Source organism: Parambassis ranga, chromosome 16, assembly GCF_900634625.1.
Source record: "Parambassis ranga chromosome 16, fParRan2.1, whole genome shotgun sequence".
Classification (NCBI taxonomy): domain Eukaryota; kingdom Metazoa; phylum Chordata; class Actinopteri; family Ambassidae; genus Parambassis; species Parambassis ranga.
In genome coordinates, this window is record NC_041036.1 from 15,833,427 (window position 1) to 15,850,983 (window position 17,557).

The 17,557-nt window shown below is 39.5% G+C and overlaps 4 protein-coding genes across 5 annotated transcripts; 2 read left to right on the top strand and 2 right to left on the bottom strand.

Annotated features, from left to right (window-relative positions):
• Positions 1 to 258: 258 nt before the first annotated feature.
• On the top strand, positions 259 to 1,627 carry LOC114447979 (mitochondrial import receptor subunit TOM40 homolog). Its single transcript, XM_028424553.1, has 4 exons — positions 259 to 499; positions 643 to 719; positions 942 to 1,044; positions 1,128 to 1,627. Exons 1-4 carry the CDS (start codon positions 361 to 363, stop codon positions 1,265 to 1,267), a joined length of 459 nt encoding a protein of 152 aa, XP_028280354.1. The 5' UTR covers positions 259 to 360; the 3' UTR covers positions 1,268 to 1,627.
• A 5-nt stretch (positions 1,628 to 1,632) lies between these two features.
• On the bottom strand, positions 1,633 to 7,497 carry LOC114447967 (meprin A subunit beta-like). 2 transcript variants are annotated; one of them, XM_028424538.1, is made up of 17 exons: positions 7,345 to 7,497; positions 7,218 to 7,236; positions 7,075 to 7,113; positions 6,962 to 6,987; positions 6,773 to 6,854; positions 6,243 to 6,360; positions 5,791 to 5,969; positions 5,431 to 5,649; positions 4,996 to 5,157; positions 4,376 to 4,606; positions 3,825 to 4,262; positions 3,575 to 3,739; positions 3,388 to 3,493; positions 3,252 to 3,296; positions 3,093 to 3,134; positions 2,943 to 2,987; positions 1,633 to 2,705 (listed from the first exon to the last, which is right to left on the bottom strand). In XM_028424538.1, the coding sequence occupies exons 1-17, from the start codon at positions 7,411 to 7,413 to the stop codon at positions 2,630 to 2,632; spliced, it is 2,061 nt and encodes a 686-aa protein (XP_028280339.1). In that variant the 5' UTR covers positions 7,414 to 7,497; the 3' UTR covers positions 1,633 to 2,629. The 2 variants fall into 2 exon arrangements, with proteins under 2 accessions (XP_028280339.1, XP_028280340.1); XM_028424539.1 differs by lacking the exon at positions 2,943 to 2,987.
• A 5,243-nt stretch (positions 7,498 to 12,740) lies between these two features.
• LOC114447974 (apolipoprotein A-I-like) lies at positions 12,741 to 14,134 on the bottom strand. Its single transcript, XM_028424547.1, has 4 exons — positions 14,029 to 14,134; positions 13,869 to 13,920; positions 13,615 to 13,765; positions 12,741 to 13,532 (listed from the first exon to the last, which is right to left on the bottom strand). Exons 2-4 carry the CDS (start codon positions 13,906 to 13,908, stop codon positions 12,956 to 12,958), a joined length of 768 nt encoding a protein of 255 aa, XP_028280348.1. The 5' UTR covers positions 13,909 to 13,920; positions 14,029 to 14,134; the 3' UTR covers positions 12,741 to 12,955.
• Positions 14,135 to 15,625: 1,491 nt separating this feature from the next.
• LOC114447976 (apolipoprotein A-IV-like) lies at positions 15,626 to 17,072 on the top strand. Its single transcript, XM_028424549.1, has 4 exons — positions 15,626 to 15,732; positions 15,818 to 15,868; positions 16,050 to 16,200; positions 16,282 to 17,072. Exons 2-4 carry the CDS (start codon positions 15,829 to 15,831, stop codon positions 16,856 to 16,858), a joined length of 768 nt encoding a protein of 255 aa, XP_028280350.1. The 5' UTR covers positions 15,626 to 15,732; positions 15,818 to 15,828; the 3' UTR covers positions 16,859 to 17,072.
• The last annotated feature ends 485 nt before the right edge of the window (positions 17,073 to 17,557 follow it).

Here is a 17,557-nt window from a genome sequence, read left to right on the forward strand (position 1 = left end):
AGTCCCTGCACTGCTTTGTCATATTTCAACCACTAGATGACACTGTAGCCTCTTGTGTTGGCACATGGTTCAATCTTTGTGCGTTTTATCATTTAACATTGCATATCTCTGTGGTCAGTGGTGATCTTTTTCAATGCAAAGGAGGTGAAATAGTGCTGGAAACAAGTAAATATGGACTATGGCTACTTGTAGTATTCTTTTTACAGGAAGGATAAAGTTAGCCATGCTGATCGGTTTCAGCTGGTGCAGGTTTGTGTAATTTCATATTTTTACACATACCTAATTCATGGGCAGATTTTCATAGCACCTTTAGAAATGTAGTTACTAAGAAAATGGTGACATGTTGACCTACTGTATGTAATGGGTTTTTCTATAGGCATTTTGGTGACCCACTATCTCCAGTCTATCACACCAGCACTAGTTCTGGGCGGGGAGCTGGTGTATCACAGGAGGCCAGGCGAAGAAGGGGCCGTCACCTCCCTATTGGGCAGGTACACAGGTAAATATACCCTTTTTAAACTGTGCACTGCAAGATAACTCAGTGAATATACTTGACATATATGTTGCGTATTTCAGTCATCCATCTCATTGCTTTATGATGTGTGTGTGTGATCAATGTTGTAAAGCTGTTTTTCTCCTCAGGTGACAACTATGTTGCTACGTTAACTTTAGGAGGAGCAGGAGTTCATGCTACGTACTATCATAAAGCCAATGACCAGGTAGTTAACATGAGAAAATATGAGGATGTGCATTGTACAGTGTTTCCTTCATAAAACAAAAAAGTTTCTGCTGGACATCAAGAGGTTATTGTGAAAATCACACCTCATCCTGTGCGGACATGTTTATAAAGTCATGGTGTTTATGGAGTAAAAAGAATAAAGAATTGTAATAACATTATGTTACCAATTTCTTAAACTTAATTCAGTTTGTTTTATTAACAGTTGCAGATAGGTGTTGAATTTGAGGCCAGCACAAGGATGCAAGATACCACAACATCCTTTGGCTACCAGCTGGACGTTCCCAAAGCTAACTTGCTCTTTAAAGGTAAATAAACATTGTTTTAAAATACAAGTTTAACATAACTATCCAAAAAGGTTTTTAAAATAATTCTTCTTTCCTTTCCATAGGGACAGTTGACAGTAATTGGGTTGTCGGGGCTACCCTTGAGAAGAAGCTGCTCCCACTGCCTCTCACATTGGCTCTGGGGGCTTTCCTCAATCACCGCAAAAACAAGTTCCAGTGTGGCTTTGGTGTCACCATTGGCTAGAGCTGCGGAGGCTGCCTGGAACCAGCTCAAAGGCCACAGCTTGGACCGGCACAGAGACACACAGGAACTTGAACTAAGTTTTAGAACTGGATTCAGAGACTCTCTAACAACTGTGATTTCTGGGGCAGACAGAGAGACAAAGACAACTACCAAGGAGCCAGGACTGGCCAAGCCATGCCTACATACTGTAGCACAAATGTCTTTCCTGTATGGTGTATTGGGTATACTCAGAGGATAGAGAGATGTATTGTATGTCAGTGGGCATCATGTGATGCATGAACATGTGAAAATAAAAGTAAGTGGTAAGACATAATATATGATGAACATGGATTGAAATAAATGTGATTACTTTTTGTACAACTTGATGTTTGATGATTTCATTTTAATGATATACACTGTTGATAGTATATTCTCAATCAGAACTCAAAGTAATTCAGTTGGCATAAACCATTGCCTCAAAAATACACTAAACCTAAATTATTTATATTTTGGAAATTCCCCTTACATAAGATTACACTGTGGTGACTGAGCTCTAATACACACATACATAATCTAACTGTAATTCACATCATGTCCTCAGTCTGACCATAAGCACTCGGGGATCTGTACCGCCCCCCACAGGATTACCAGGCTGTATGGGCTACAAGTGCGCTACCTGTTGGGCATTCCTCTAGGTGGTTAACTTGTAAGACCTGCAGGTAAATTACTTGTATAGATTATATGTATATAACTTGCTGTATTTTTCTTTACCATTTTCATTTTAAAATATTAAGGAAAATCACAATATCGAGAATTATAAAATGTAAAAATGTTTACACACCTGTACCAGTTTAAATACAGCTTTAAAATTTGAAGATATTTGTGTGTGCACTTTGGGAGGGTTGTGCCCTGGAACACACTTTTTAAAGAACTTTTTAATGAATGCTAAAAGGCCAATGGGACTATACTGTAGCTAAATACACACATACAAGGTTATTTCTAAAGTATAAAAACCATATAGTATTATATTTATTATCTAAAAGAGCAAGAGCCAGGAGTATATGCATCCAAAGCCAGCACAAAATGTCTAAGACAAATATAATTATAAGCTAAAAGCTAAAAGACCTAGACAGCATATATCTCCTGAGTATATATTATTTTAAAAATTGAGTATATAGAAGGAAAAAGGTGCAAATAATTATAAAAATAATCCCACCACCTAAACCATGCACCTTTAAGTATTGTACTGCATATAAACGTTTCAACAAGTGGCAGCCACAGATCAGAATTCAATGCCCAGCGCAGCCTTGTTTTAGAACAAGTAAAAGCAAATTCAGTGGTGCTGTCCATGTAAAGAGGACATATGAAGATGGGATATTCACATCAGGGCATCAGAAGCAGCAGTGCCAACAGAATGAGGACAGGAGAGGCCACCACAGCAGGAGAGAAGCCAAAAATGCTGCAACAGAATGAAACAGAAAAAAAACCCATCAGATAAATGTAATCTAAAGGATGCTGGGTTACACTAAGCATTTCAGAGTGATTGATGTATCGTGAAATTAGAGGCAAACACAGTACAACAAGAGATGACTGTCAATGTCATCTCTTGTTTACGCTGCAGGTTCATTTTTCTGCTTACTGTGAGCACAGATACTTGTTTATGACACTAATTAAATAGTTGAAGACCACAGTATACCTGTCATCTGTTGTCGTAGGAGGAGCATAGGTGGTGGGTACGATGCTGTAAAAAGTTGAAACATTATTTGACATAAAGGTTCCAGTGTTATTACCAACAATTATCTCTAACAAAAATGCAAAAAATGTGATTTTTTTTTATGTGGAATACCTGTCATCTGTTGTAGGAGGTGCATCGGTGGTGGGTACGACACTGTAAAAAGTTTTATTTCATAATTCTTGATTACTGTGAGCCCAGATACCTGTTTGCATGACTATGTAGTAAATATATATAACATAAAAAATGTATATACTTTTCAATTTGAAATACCTGTTGTTAGATGTTGTAAAAGATGCAGGGGTGGTGGGTACGCCACTGTAAAAAGTCAACACATTATTTGTCAGAAATGTTCATCCCCTGATTCAGTGTATATTCCTAACACACACATCCCGACACACTGTCCTACCGTTGTGAGCACGGACCAACGTTCTGATTTCTGGAAGGGTTTTTAATCTGCGGTGGTCGCACTTCAGGGCATGGGAGGACACTCACATTAAGAAGAGGAGAGATATCTATCAAAAGAACAAAGTTTCAACATTTTAAATCACAAAAACATTTTTGTTAGAAAATTGCAGTCACACAATATGACCTGCCTTTGAATTGGGCAAGGAAAATGGCGCTCCCTCCTTTGATGAAGTCTCTGGTTTGCATGTCAACACTTACGTAATAACCATACGAAGGCCCGACAAACATTGTTGCATTGTACTCATCCGTAATTTTAGTTCCGATGATACGAGGGTTATCCCAATAGAGGTTACCTGTTTCCAGAAGACTTAATTAGAATGAAATTACTCTGTGCTTGAGTTTGTGCCTTTTTGAGAATGTTTGATTTCGTAAACTTACCATTGCCATACAATGAAGTTGGGTCTGTAGTAAAACTCAGTCTCTTTGACATCTGCAGCTGGATGTTGGGGTTCTGATCGAGTATTTGGAAAGTGACTTGCCTGTATGAGCATGGCCATTGCAGCTTGTCGTCATAGTCACCAGACACGAGTTGCAAAAACATCACAATGTTTGATTCGGTAATGCTTGTCAATATCCGGTAAGCGTAGCCCTCTGCAGAGTACTGCCGTGGACTGTATGTTACCTTAGGCGTGTTTATATTAAAGTCATTAAGCTGAATAGTCACATGTGGACACTCGGTCTCAGAAAGATTAATGTCATCAATTGAGAAGCCACCACTGGAGCGTCCTGCTCCTTTACGAACTTCAAACTCCACCTGGAAGTGCTTGGTGGCATTCAGAGAAACATGATGCAACGTCCAATGAGATGTTGGAGGACCTGGAAGAACAATTTGTGGATGTTGTATTACCTGTGCACAATAGCTTAGCAGTGTGATAAAAACGTAAGTTAGACATTTGTGAGCTGAGGCTGATTGAATAATGTGACATTACCTGTGATCTGTCCCATCAGGTACAGGGTTCCTGTGGTGTCCTGTTCATTTTGAAACTCTCTCATCCAGATGTTAAGTTCGTCTGACTCGTTGCCACTGTGGAAATAGTAGAAGTGGAGACACTGGACATGACAGTCCCTTTTGGGACTCATTATGTTTGTCTCCAGCCAGGCCGAGTCTCCCTGCTGACCTGTTGCTGTGCTGGCATGCATGAAGTGACCTGCTTGATGACCTATGATCAACCAAAAACAACACATTTCATGAACATTATATGAACTGAGGCAGGCTGGTAGTCCCGGAAGTAGGAATCTTGTTTGGTGAGCTCTCACCCACCCACTACTAAAACTGGAAAACTTGATGCTATGAGGAAGTTACAGGGCGACACAGAACAGTAGCATGAGGAAGAACATAGAATAAGCCAAGCACGTGGAGATGGAAAACCTGATAAGAAGCCACCACCAGAGCAAAGAGCACCACAGTCCAGACAGTCCTTGTCTGCTTCAGCCTGTGTTGATACTACTGTGGTAAATGTGAGTGACTGTTTTGACAGTGTCGAGCTGTCCACAGTTTCCAAGGAGTAACAGGATGTCTGAATAATGTTGTTTTATTAAAGAAACTTACTAATTGTGCCATTTCCATTGGGCAGACCGGTATGGTCCGAACTTGGACCCCCCTGAGCCTGTGTTACCATTTCCCAGCCATTGCTGCTCTGTGAGCAGCGGCTTGTCTGACACGTGCTTCCTTCAGAAAAGCTACACTTCATCATGAAAGTGATGGAAGAGTCTGTGGAAGTGAATAAATAACACTCTATTAAGGCATGTTTTTCTGATTTAAGTATATTTAATTAAAATGTGTTTTTAAGTCTATCAAAGATCTGAAGATTATGGCTGCAATGTAAGAACAGATCAGAGATCATGTCTGCAAATCTAGGAATGATTTGTCACATGGATCAGACTGTATGTTGACAGCATCATCATCATGGTCACATTATGTACCTTTCCTCAGATAAAGATGCACCTTTTGTTCACAGGGACATTTTAGACAGAATACACTTACTGCATTTGTAGAGGAGGTTCAGCTCTAGAACATCCTTTGAGCTCATTTCCAGTCTTTGACCAATCACATTCTGGAAATCTGGATCTTTGGTGATAATTGTAGACCCATTGCCATTGGAGAAGAAATTTTGTCCATAGTGCATCACTGAAAAGTAGTCATATGGGACTCCCTGGGTGGTGCTCTCTTCGCTGCTTGCTTTCAAAAAATTGTTTTCATATCCTAGGGGACACACATGATGAAACCAGCCATCAGTTGATGCTTTCTGCATAATTCAAGATGATACTCAAGAGAATACACAACACATCTGGGTACATTGACCGGTTCATTTACGAATACTAGTAGAGAAATCATTATTTAAACCTTTAACGATGTTTTCAAACTGAATGATCACATAATCGTCTCTGTCATATCTGGACTGTTCATGAAAGAAGCCAAGCGCATGGAGAAACTCATGCTCAACAGTGGCCACAGAATCACAGAACTGCCCGATGGAGAGGACCTGTCCATTGGGTGTTACTCGCCCGATACTTGAAAAACATCTAAAATAAAAAAGAAAAATGTTGATTAATGAACCTTTATGCACTTCACCTAGCCAAAGGCCACATTCATTGATATGTACCAACAGAACAAAACAAGTCCTCAGTTTATCATTAAATTGTAAGCATAGTTTTCATAATAAAAAATATTAGCAGAATGTCTGTAGGTTTATATTTTTATATTTATATTATATATATATATATTTATATTTTTATTATCTAACAGTTAACTCTCAAAATCTGGTTGACAACACAGTAACAGAAAGCAATACACACCCGTCCAACTTCTTGACATCAACGTAATACTTCTCAGAGTCCCTTGGTTTGAAGTCAATGCATGACTTGAGCTTGAACTGGTCAAAGGCTTGCAGGATGACTCCTCGAGCATTTATCTCTTATTGTGGGTGAGAATGGTGTTATGGGAGCAAATGTTAGACTGGTTAATGCACATAAACCACATAGTGAACACAAGCGGCAAATGATTTTAAAACACAGAAATGCAGTTCTCAGCTCTGCCCAAAAACTTCATCACGCTACTGGGTCATTCCATGTGAAATTATCCATGGCTGCCGGATGTCCCCCCTATGATATTTTTCAAAAGGTTCACTGATGTACACGCCTAAAACTCTTGATTTCTCCATAATATTGATAGATTACAGTAGGATGATTTCACATGGAATGGCCCTACGTTAAGTGCTTTACAATCATCAATTCACATTTTCCTTCTCTTTAGAAAATGAAGAGTAGAAAGCTCAGGTGGGCTTACACCAAATACACTGTTATGAATAATAAAAAAATATTTATACCCAGGCTTTGATCAAAGATATATGGGACTGGGGATGTCCACAGGTAGTCACCAAGAATCGCACTCCTTTCCCCACTTGGAGACTAAGCCAGTGACATATACAACAAAAAGCACATAAACACAAAACATGCAAAATACATATGTGCTATAATGATATTTAGATTTCAAGACTTTGCTAAGAAAAACTCACCTCCACAATATCATCGTGCCGATGACCTAAAAAAAAGCAAAACTGGGAGGTTTACAAACTAGTATTGGTGTGGTAGTAGTCATTAGAATAATATAAGAATGAATGAGTATTACCCTTGTTTGCCTCTGGAATGTCTGTTTCTTTTAAGATTACTACAAAGAAAGATGAGAGACTTCTTTAAAAGTAGAATTAATTCATCAAAAAATTCTATTAATTGCATAAAATAAAAAAAATATAAATATAAAATTAAACTTACCCACATTCTCTGGCCCATTCTGACAAAAAAAGAAAACAAAATATTTGAATTTTTTATATATATAAAACAGTAAATTTCCCCCTCTCTCTCACTCACACACACACACACAATGACAAAGAACTCTTACTGCATTCTCGAAAAATGATGTTGAAATTGCCAAGTTCACCATAAGAAAAATGAAGCCCTTTATCCTCATTGTGCACCTTGAAAAAAAAACTTTAGATAAAAAGAGATAAAAAATCTTTTCTTATCTTGCAGTCTGTTCCTCACCTCATTAAAGTCTCTGTCTGTGACAGAAGCTTTTTAAGCCTGCGGGTAAAATGTGAACAGGTTTTTACACCTGTTTTACACCTTTAACCAATGAGAATGACACGGCTCGTGTCATTCTCATTGGTTGGTCCAGCTTCAGTCATTAAGCCTTGTATGGTGTTCATATATATGGTACTTAGCCGGTTTGGGTTTTTAATTCAACACAATGAAACCATTTTACGTTAAGTAGGCCAATGAGTCTCAGTTTGAAAAAACAATAATTGGTTGCATCATTTTACTTTTGATGAAAAATAATAACAGGTCCCCGAACACAAAACAAGGGTTATGATAAAAAAGTAAAACTTACTTTTTGCAGCAAAATCAAGGGCAAATAAACCAAATAATCAGCATCTCACTGAAGAAAACACAAAAACCTTTTTCAAATTCCAAAATATTTCATAAAACGTTTTAGGAGTTTTGCGGTTTCACAACAAACTATGCATTGTATGAAAGCCAAAATCATAAACACACTGAAGGCTAGATTCTGAATCATGCTGAAAATCCGAGTGAAAATGAAAATCACAGGATGATCCAACTTGCATTTCATTAATACAACACATAATGTAACTGTCTCTTAATGACATTGACGTGACCTCGCAGACATTCTTTACTTCTAGCAAATACTCAGCACAGACCTGTCTGTACATTATGTCAGCTACTTGGTTACGGCATTCCATGTACACGCCGAATAGCATCTTACACACGACCCAGCATGTGCTGGACTGGGTCCTGATGGATACTGATGGCTGGGAGGATGTTCTTGTGCTGCTATGATCAGCGTCTCTGCGCTGTCTTTCAGTCCAGCCTTGTCTAACCACTGGTAGGATCTTCCAGTGTCCACTACTTCCTCAGTAGTGACAAACCTGCTTGTCATCTTGGTGCTCCTCCTTCTTGGGGTTCGGCTGCCTTTGGTATTCACTACATATCATCTGCTACCAGGATTGTGGCCTTCACACTTACTGGTCCATGGCCTCCTTTCTTCCTCTTAGTGGATAACCTCTAGGTACTGGATATGGGGTGAAATCCTCCATGTATTGTTTGGAGCCTGACATCTGTGGCCTCCATTTCCTCCTTAGGCAGGCATAGGTGCCGTTTCATCACGGCACCAACAGTACCTGTGGAGGAACTTACAATATGTCAATGAAAGTTGAAGTACAAGTATAAAACAATTTGAAGAACTTACTCATGGTTCCAAAAAATAGAATCAATATAATTCTTAATAAAAGTTTTGACAAGATGACATGAGATGAATTGCTAAATTCAGGCTCACTGATTTCCTTCTCAGTCAATATCAGGTGCATTTATTACAACATTTCACTATACATATACTATGAATTATCCATATCGGGATTATGATTGTGCTGTTTTTCATCCTGTAAAACGTCACTGTGCTGCTGGATGTGTAAAGCAGGCTTTCCCACATTTTTCTCTGTCAGCAGCTCTGACAGCATGTGTTGAAAGGCTAAGAAAAAAACTGGAGACACAGACGTCTGTCCCAAGTATTCACTGATACTAGTTGTTCTCAGGGTTTGATGTTGTCATGTGTTTTCAGTCGTATTACCTCACACAGCCCAGCATCCTTGGTATTCAGTCTGTGTTGTTGAAATCAAGTTGTTATTTTAACATGTTTTTCAAAACACATAAGACAGATTGCTTCTCTTTTGTTCTCGCCTCCTTTCTATTTTTCGCCTTTGAAACACAGTGGCAACAAAAACAAATTTAACTCAATGTATCATTCAAGCATTTGTATTTTAAAAATAACCTCACACCCTCAGGACAGCAGCTGCACCTGAGTCTTATTATCTGACATTGTGTAAGCCCAAGTATTTGACAGTGGTCACCAGCTCCACAGCATCTCCTCTAAGCTGGATCCATACTACCTGAGAACAAAGCTTAAAGGATTGTGGAGTCCACACCATCTTTTTCATATAGATCAGACTACCAAACAACAGAGCAAATGTCACAATGCTTGCAGGGCAGTCATATGTGAGAGAAAGTTGAGTAGAAGACAAAATACCATGCATCTTCAAGGACTGTGGCCTGCTTGTCAAAAGGTCTGATAAAACAAAAAAAAACAAAAAAACATAGGTTTTCTTTCCACTTTGAGTGGTGAACAATGACTCAATATACTGGAACAGGTGACTGTCTTTATGACACACCAGAGAAAATACATAACCAAAGACTCTTCAACCTGTCATCATCATGTCAAGGACACTGAGGTCGCAATGAGCACTAATGAAAAGAAGTTATGTGCAAATGAGGAATGAATACATGGCATGTTGGTACATTAATGCAGTTGAACCCACAGTCTGTTACAGATCTCTACCAAATGTTCTTATTGACAGATATGTTTTCTTTCTTTGTTGCTGCAGGTCTGAAAGAACATCCTGCTCAGCTTTGTATTTATGTTCCTCATTATTCACTGTAATAATAATAAACTGAGGCCACAAAGTGAATATAATTGATCAGATTTTAATTATCTAAAATTTAATTAAAACTTTTCTTACATTTGCTCATATAACATGACAAGCATGCATGGTACACAAGGTACATGAAGCGCTGTGTGAAATGCCTTTTTAAAAGAAGCATGAGTTATTTACAGTGTCAGAAATATCAGTTATGAACCTAATATGATCCACTAGAGCACTGAATGTGTATACTTAAAATCACCAAAGGTACAATAAGAGTATTTAACAACTCTTGAAAAATTACCCATTACCTGTACCACATGCATATATTTTACTTAACAATTACATATCACACTTAACAGAGGGATATAATGCTATTGTTTCTGTCTTTTTCACATTTCATTATCAAATCATTTGTCATTGTTTATGTTACAGTATTTATTTTAGCTGATGCTGTAAAACTGTGTGATCAGTGTTAACTGAAGGTTTGGGTGATCTAACATGGAATTTCTGTATTAAGACTTCAGTATATATAGATTTATTTATTTTTTTAGTAAATTTGTTTGAAAAATTTTGATCCCCTGTCCATCAGTTTACTTTGTTTGTATTAAATGTCCTAAACATCCTAAAAAGAAAACAGATTTTAGAGAGACATTCAAATAACTGCAGTCCCTGCACTGCTTTGTCATATTTCAACCACTAGATGACACTGTAGCCTCTTGTGTTGGCACATGGTTCAATCTTTGTGCGTTTTATCATTTAACATTGCATATCTCTGTGGTCAGTGGTGATCTTTTTCAATGCAAAGGAGGTGAAATAGTGCTGGAAACAAGTAAATATGGACTATGGCTACTTGTAGTATTCTTTTTACAGGAAGGATAAAGTTAGCCATGCTAGTTTGAATTGTTCCTTAGAGTAAGTAAAATGGATCATTTAACATGAAATGTTACTACTGTTTAGACCAAATACAAAAATGATAATATCATCTCAAATGTAGCAAAGAAGAAGAAAAAACCCAGACAAGAGTCCACAGACAAATAACGTTTTTCAATTTCTTGTTGAAATTGTGTTTTGCTTTGGATCATTGTCACGTTGAAAACTTCATAGTGCTATATGTCATCATGACAGTATATGGTCACTGTGGTAACCCTGTTCAGGCTTTATAATATGCTGCTATAATCCTCATATCTCATTTAAAGTTCCTCTGCAAAGCTAAAGCTAGTAATTGTATTCTTCTTGGACATCATCTTGGCTGGCTTGAAGCAATACTGCTGTTGTGTTTATAGGTCTGCTCATATAACTTTGCTCATATACAATTCACCTTTAAAGTGACTGTTCAACCTAAAGTCTGGAATACACAGTTTGTCTGAGGACGCTCTTATTCATCCAGGCCATGTTATGTCCAAGAGTTTAAACTGAGGCAACTGGATTCATAGCTTTTTTTCTGAAGATGTGTAGATCTGAGTCAGACTGTGAAGGTTTCTTTTTGTGAAGAATTGTCCCTTTAACTGGAAACTACATGTGATCAGCAACAATAATCAGATTGCAGCCTGTAGGTAGGGTTTCTGTATGCTCAGGGCCTTTGTGACGTGTTTCAGGCATTGAAGGAAGTAACATTTTCTTTGATTAGATACATTTTAAACACGTTCTCCTTCCATAACCCAGCTTTGAAATATGCTGAGGGACAAACAACAATGACCCAATGACGTGCTGCAGCTATCTTATCTAAACTGGTACTGATCTGCTTATCAAACAATAGTCCTGTAACAACTTGTTGTTGACATCAAACCAAAGCAAATCTCTGTTGACTGCTGCAGTGTAAGGCGGGGTGTGTCATGTTCAAAGAAACTGTTCCTGTTAAACGACGCTCCCCTCCTCCCCTTGTGTCTATGGGCCGTGTGGCAGATTTTTTTTTTTTTTTTTTTTTTTTTTTTTTAAAACAATGCCTGTTGGCCGTTTTGACTGATAAGGCAGTGTGAATGGTCCTCCAAACAAACGCTAATCAGGTATAAGGCAGGCTGGAGCATGAAAATGTGAGATTAAGATTTGCATCTGCATAGCCTCACAGAGCTTTTGCTGTAGTTTGGCTGATTTTCAAGGATTCTTAAAAAAAAGTACAATCCAAATAGTGCACAAGTAAATGTAATTACGACTTCCATGTTATAATTAGACAAATGTAAACTGGTTGTCAGCACTGACTTTGCAGTAACCAGAGTGCAAATGTTGTGTGTGCAGTTGTCTTTGGACTCTAACCCTCCACGTTGGATGCTGGCACTGTCAACAGTGGGAGGATAAGAATGATGTGTCTTGTTTTTAACAGCGGGAAAGAGGTTGTGAAATTGTTTTTTTGTTTTTAAAAGAGTGGGGAATTAGAATAGGAAAGTAGCATAAAAACTGCAAAACATCTTTTTAACATTAAATCTGAGCAGATTAGCCCTCTCACGTTGGTCAGTCACGTTTCCTAGATGTTAAACACATGTAAGGTGAGGTTTTATGACAAGCATTGACAAGAATAAGAACAATTCAGTGTGCCTCTGGGAAAACTGGGAGACGAAACAGTAACAGAAGTTGGGACGTGTTAAGACATGGGAGATGATCAAAATAGTAGATGCCTCCTGGGAGGTGGGGGGTGGGGGAGGTGGGGGTGGAGAAAGGGGTAGAACAGCACGTTTCATTTGTAACCACGTGACCATGCAGTAGTGGTCCCGTGCTTTTAAAAATGTGTTTTGAAAGATGTAATGAGAGATGCATTAGAAGAAATGACTGGGCAATTTATAATTTCAAACTCATCTGTTTATTTTATGTAACTTACAGAAATCACAAAAAGGTGGACACAATAAAAACTATATATATATATATATACATGACTGCCAAATGCATTTAGCAATAAATATTATAGATACGTGCACAGTTTAATTTGGTTACAGTACAAGTCGGGTATTTAAATTATTACATATGCTTCATCAGAGGTAGACCAAGAAGGCCATGATAGCACAGGACAATGCAGAGTTGGAGGTTGACTTAGTTGCCATTGACAAAGGACTCATAGAGGGACATAAGCTGAGCCTGGAGGTCCTGGGCATAGGGGTCCAGCTTTTCTCTCAGGTCCTCAGCATAGGGTGCCACCATTTGTTTCATCAGATTGGCCCTCTGGCTGAACTCCACTTGAACCCTCTCAGTCATGGGAGCCACACTTTTTTGGAAGTCCTGCAGATGCTGGTCCACCTTCTGCTTCAGATCATCAGTGTAGGGTCCCAGCTGAGCCTGTAGGTCCTTTACGCTCTCCTCCAAGCTGGCCTTCAGCTCCTCACTCTTCTGCATCAGGGTGGCCCTCAGAGCCTCGGAGTCCAGGGAGTCTGCGTAGGGGGCCAGCTCCAGTTTGAGCTGCTCCACTCTCTGCTGGATCTGGGCCTTCATGTCCTCGGTGTAGGGCTCCAGCTTCTCACGGACAGTGCTAAGCTCCTGGGTGACACGCTCCCTCAGCACATCAGCCTCTGTGGTGACTTTGGTGATCAGGTCCTGGGCTGCGGGGGAAAGCTGCTCCTGCAAGGTGACTGCATACTTGCTGGCTAAGGCTGCACTTTTTGCCAGATGGTCACTATAGGACAAAGTGGGTGTCAGATCAGCAGAGTTTTGTGCAATACCTCACCAATCATATGACATGTGTATCTAGGCCTTACTTCACTTCCTGCCCAATTGGTGATTTCCTGATCATCTGCAGGGTGTCATCAGCCGTTTGTGTGGCTTTGGCATAGCTGTCCCAGAAAGCATCAGTCAGCACTTCCAGCTGTGTCTTTGGGGCATCGGCATAGAAGAGGTTGGCTTGGCAGCCTGTTGGATGAGGGTGGTGTGAGTGCAGTGCAGATAGAACGGGTGTCATATACAGTTAATTTAGTTCACTCTTGCCACCAGATTGACAATGTTTACAACTTACCACTGAGCACTGCTACAGCAAAAACCACAAACACCTTCATGACTGCGACTTCCTGAAAAATAATTAGGGTCACGTTAATTTAAGTTATATCAATAAAGTCACAACATTTGATTTTGCCTCATAATATTTAGTTTAAAGTTTAGCATAGTGCATTTCTCACCTGCTTAGGGCTTGGTTGTCTCTCTGGGTTAGTGTGTTGCACCGGTGCTTCCTTGTATATATACTGAAGTCAGATGACAGTTGTAGTCAAGAGCACAAAGTCCAGCAGTCACTGCCAGGTTGTCACAACAGGTCTTGTTTCTGCAGCTCCTCTGACTAATATCACATGACTGCTAGCTTTAATTTTATTTTAATGTAAAATTAACTTATCCTAAGTACACAAAAACAATTTGAATCTTCTGACTGTAAACTTTAGGATGTAGTAATAAATCCACATAGTTCAAAGCTTCCCTCTTCCGCAGATAATTTTGGCATGCTCACACTTGCAGGCTTTGTAATAGAGTAAAGCAATTTGAATTGTTTATACTAATGTAATTACAGATACAAATGTCATAGTTTAATGTGATGTTTCTTATTTGATCAGCTACTATATAACGTATGTGCCTGGATTTAGTTAAAATGAAGCAGTCTGAGTGAAGAGTTCCTGAAGCAGATTCTCAGTTGAGCTTTTAGTCAGCATTATTGATGCACTGGCAGAATGGGAAGAAGTGGAAAATATAGCACTGTTTTAAAAAACTGCATAGATTGTATTAAAATGAAATCTAATAATTATACTTATAATAGTTCTAACTAATTTAATATACCCTCCAAAGGCTTTGCAGCCTTTTTCACAGCAAGATCAACAGCAGTGTCAGAAAGCCAAACATATCACTTCCATATCACTACCATTGACCTAGTTCACAGTAACTCCAGATTATTGTTGTTTTACATGAAGCATGACATGAATAATTTGACAGTTAGCTAATCATTGAACTGTATTGATTCTAGATATTTGTATCTTTTCTTTTTTTCTAACCAATCAACTGTTTTTATTAGTATTGTCACAGTCTGTAGTGTCAGAGGCACTTGCCTTCTCGCTGAGAAGCAATACACTATGAACAATATCTAAGATAAGAGGGTCATAATTTAAATACAAATACAATATGCTAAATTATAGCGTATTAATAAAGAAACATGGAAAGTGAACTATGACATATGTGCTGTAAAATGGCAGCTACTTTGTCCTTCAGAAGGTGACGGTGCCAGCGTCTGCTAACCTTTGGTCAGACACAGAAACTAGACCTGAATACTGGTTACGTCAGCTGGAAAAATGTCAAGCTATAAGGGACAATAAAATATCTACTGTATGTGTAATCAAAGGTGGACATCAAAGAAAACATGGAGATTATGTCTAAGAATCTGTCTGTCTTAGCAGAGAGTTATCTGGACTGAGAGCTCAGTGATTACAGACAAGCCTATGAGGTTCATGGAAGGTTAACCTTTTGGATTTTGTCCCACTCTATCAGTGATTGATCACGCATACATTTAGGTTCTAATGAGGACACAGAATAAAATACAACTATACTAACATTTATATTAAAATTTGCCTCAACTGTAGCAGATGGTCACTGAGACATCATGATGCATAAATGGGGTTATACACATAGTTTGCTCCTGAAACGCTGCTGCAAGTACATAAGTACATACAATAAGTCTGACACAAAGACGTCAGTGAGGATAGCAGGGTGAGGCAAGGTGACAGCCAGGCACTAGCACTTGGACTTTGGGATCATTACTATCTGGCTTGCTATATAAGCTGTAGAGCTTCACCAGCTTAACACAAGCACTACCAAGCGGACTTGCAAACTGACACTTGCAAATTCAGGTAAGCTGGAAAAATGAGAGAAACTGACTTCTTATCAACCTTTTTGAACATGCTGTGGTGACTGACTGATATTTTCTTGTCACAGGGTCTATAACCATGAAGGTCCTTGCTGTGCTCGTCTTGGCCGTTTTAACCGGTGAGTATTTTTTAGAAAAATATTAGTAGGTTTGAGAAAAAGGGGCTGCGAGATTTGGTGGTGGACAGCGTAATTCTGCCTGAGCTGAAACATCTGCTCTACACTTACAGAATAGAAATACTTTATTCATCCCAAGCTGGGAAATTACAGCAGCAATATGACACTCTTTTCCATCCAACAGGCTGCAATGCCAACCTCTTCTATGCTGATGCACCCCAGACCCAGCTGGAGGTGGCCACTGATGCTTTCTGGACTTATGCTGAAAAACTCACTCAGACTGCTAGTGAAACCATGGAGGTGATCAAGAAGTCTCCTATCGGACAGGACGTTAGGTGGGTCATTATAAAATGTATGACCACATGTGACATGCTATAATTTGAGTGTTAACATGCACATGATCATTTTACATGCAGTGCCCGCCTGGCAGAAAGTGCAGACATTGCCAACAAGTACGCAGTCTCCATCCAGGAGCAGCTTCCCCCCGCAGCCCAGGACCTGATCACCAAAGTCACCACAGAGGCCGAAGTGCTGAGGGAGCGTGTTACCCAGGAGCTTAGCACTGTCCGTGAGAAGCTGGAGCCCTACACTGAGGACATGAAGGCCCAGATCCAGCAGAGAGTGGAGCAGCTCAAACAGGAGCTGGCCCCCTACGCAGACTCCCTGGACTCCGAGGCTCTGAGGGCCACCCTGATGCAGAAGAGTGAGGAGCTGAAGGCCAGCTTGGAGCAGAGCCTGACTGAAATGCAGGCTCAGATGGGACCCTACACCGAAGACCTGAAGCAGAAGGTGGACCAGCACCTGCAGGACTTCAAGGAGAGAATGGTCCCTGTGACCGAGAGGGTACAGAGTGAGCTCATAGAGAGAGCCCAGCAGGTGAAAGAAATGGCCGCCCCCTATGTTGATGAGCTGAGGGACAAGCTGGACCCCTATGCCCAGGACCTCCAGACTCGCCTCAACACTCTCTTCGAGTCCTTCGTTAAAGCCAACTAAATCAAACTCCACCTCATGGACTGCATCTAAAGAAACGCAATTCCCAGATTCTAGGAACATGCCCATGTTGTTATAATGACACAAAATCACCTGTTTAGAAAGCAGCAGATCTTGTTAGATATATTTGCAGTGTTAAAACAAATATGTGTTGGTCTATGATCACACACTGTATTCTCTTCCTATATTATGGAAAATAAATTTAAAGCAAAACAAACTTCTGGGGTCATTGTGTTATTGACATCATGCTCTATCAATAAGTGTCAGCAGCTCTTTATAACACATGAAGAACAAATAAAAGTAACAATATACATACTCATCACTATTTAAATGCCTTAAGGGAAATTAGAAATTTTGTCCAATCTCACTTCTGCACAATTGTTGAAGCTTTAAAACACGTGCACATTGTTGGCCTGTCTGAACTACATTATAAATGTCCCATACATAACATACAGTAAATTGAAATATCAGCCTTTTGAACTTGACTCAAGGGAACATAAATCCTTAAAGAAAGAGATCCAGATCCCTCACTGACACACACACACGCACACCATGAGGACCACAATCTTTCTTGTTTGTTCAGTGTCTTCCTGTGAGTGGGCCCCCAAGCCACGCCCCTGTGAGATTGGGCCATGAGTTTCGAACGAGGCATGTTCAGGTTTGTCCCAGCATGTCATAAACATAATCCTGCTTCCACCTTGT

Bases quoted from the DNA above. Each gene is read 5' to 3' on its own strand.
- LOC114447974 (XM_028424547.1), bottom strand. From the start codon at position 13,908: ATGAAGGTGTTTGTGGTTTTTGCTGTAGCAGTGCTCAGTG. The intron at 13,766-13,868 runs GTAAGTTGTAAA...CTCATCCAACAG, and splicing joins TGCTGTAGCAGTGCTCAGTG to GCTGCCAAGCCAACCTCTTC. The intron at 13,533-13,614 runs GTAAGGCCTAGA...TTTGTCCTATAG, and splicing joins CCAATTGGGCAGGAAGTGAA to TGACCATCTGGCAAAAAGTG.
- LOC114447979 (XM_028424553.1), top strand. From the start codon at position 361: ATGGGTTTTTCTATAGGCATTTTGGTGACCCACTATCTCCAGTCTATC. The intron at 500-642 runs GTAAATATACCC...TTTTCTCCTCAG, and splicing joins CCTATTGGGCAGGTACACAG to GTGACAACTATGTTGCTACG. The intron at 720-941 runs GTAGTTAACATG...TTTTATTAACAG, and splicing joins ATCATAAAGCCAATGACCAG to TTGCAGATAGGTGTTGAATT.
- LOC114447976 (XM_028424549.1), top strand. From the start codon at position 15,829: ATGAAGGTCCTTGCTGTGCTCGTCTTGGCCGTTTTAACCG. The intron at 15,869-16,049 runs GTGAGTATTTTT...TCCATCCAACAG, and splicing joins CGTCTTGGCCGTTTTAACCG to GCTGCAATGCCAACCTCTTC. The intron at 16,201-16,281 runs GTGGGTCATTAT...TTTTACATGCAG, and splicing joins CCTATCGGACAGGACGTTAG to TGCCCGCCTGGCAGAAAGTG.
- LOC114447967 (XM_028424538.1), bottom strand. From the start codon at position 7,413: ATGAGGATAAAGGGCTTCATTTTTCTTATGGTGAACTTGGCAATTTCA. The intron at 4,263-4,375 runs GTAATGTCACAT...TTGTTCTTCCAG, and splicing joins CCTGATGGGACAGATCACAG to GTCCTCCAACATCTCATTGG. The intron at 2,988-3,092 runs GTATTCCACATA...AACTTTTTACAG, and splicing joins CCTCCTACAACAGATGACAG to CATCGTACCCACCACCTATG.